We start from the raw sequence: 1,160 nt of genomic DNA on the forward strand, positions 1-1,160 counted from the left end.
TGGTCAATACTTTCACTATCTCACCAAATGGATGTTTGCCCTCAACAGAACGTCACTAATCACTCGAGATGTGAAATACAATGAATGGGCAATTGAAATGGCTCAATCCATGCATAACAAGTTTATCAATCATAGTTCTTCACGTGGATTGAGGATGTTCTGGAAGATTTCCATTGATGGCTCGAGACCAGTTGTGAGATCTGAAGGAAATTTGGATCCGTATGATGGTTATGTTACTTATAGACTTTTACAATTGGTCAACCAGCAATTAAAAGAAGGAAAGAATGTGGATGGAAGTGTTTTGAATAGAGAAATTGAAGAAATGAAGGGAATGGTGATGGGAAAGTATTTAATGTATCAGAGTTCGGATCCTCTGGATTTGGGAGAAACTCTTTGGTTGACCAGTTGGTTTCCTGATGAAGATTGGGCGAATCATATGAGAAAAGTTGCCATTTCTAATATTGAAGAGATATTCGAAAGCACGATTAAGAGTACTAGAAGAAGATTAGGTTTCAGAGACTTTGGTGTTTCGATTGGATTGCAAACTATTCCAGAAAATGAAAAAGATGGAGAAACTAGACGAATTGTTGAGAATATTCACTCTCTATGGAAAGATCATCTATTCGAAAGAGATCATGACATAACTCCGGTCATGTACTGTTCATCTCTTTTACCTGGCGTCTTCAATCCCAACTTTCTATATTAGATAATTAATAAATTTTTAAACAACCATCAATTATTGTAATAAATTTAAACAATTGTTTAAACATGAACATTTTATTTGTCAAACTTTTCCTTTTTTGGGTCTGCTGTTCAGTGATGGAACTGAACTACAAAAATCTTCACTGAAAAAACTTAAAAATTTCATCTCTCTCACTACACATCAACAACAGCACTAACCGCCTAACAAAATGCAATAAAAAAAATGAAACAACTCACAAAACTCTTGAAATTCTTTCCAAGTTCAGAAAGTGAAGTTTTTTCAATGGTGGAGGAACCTGAAGTGAAATCACCACTTGTTGAGAATGTGATTGCTGAAACGGATTGTATTTTGGCATTGATAGGGACTGGTGGGTGTGGAAAGAGTAGGTTGTTGAATTATTGACACATTTGGTGAACTTGATTTTTGACAGCTTCGATATTGAAGAGAGCTGGGATTG

At 35.4% G+C, this 1,160-nt stretch overlaps 1 protein-coding gene across 1 annotated transcript; it reads left to right on the plus strand.

Annotated features, from left to right (window-relative positions):
* Positions 1-48: 48 nt before the first annotated feature.
* On the plus strand, positions 49-706 carry NAEGRDRAFT_54852 (uncharacterized protein; the record flags this gene model as incomplete). Its single annotated transcript, XM_002668263.1, has 1 exon — positions 49-706. A coding segment is annotated over one exon (657 nt), but the record flags the coding sequence as incomplete, so codon positions are not given.
* Between the last annotated feature and the right edge of the window lie 454 nt (positions 707-1,160).

Source organism: Naegleria gruberi (genome assembly GCF_000004985.1).
Source record: "Naegleria gruberi genomic scaffold NAEGRscaffold_451, whole genome shotgun sequence".
In the NCBI taxonomy this organism is placed as follows: domain Eukaryota; phylum Heterolobosea; class Eutetramitea; order Acrasida; family Naegleriidae; genus Naegleria; species Naegleria gruberi.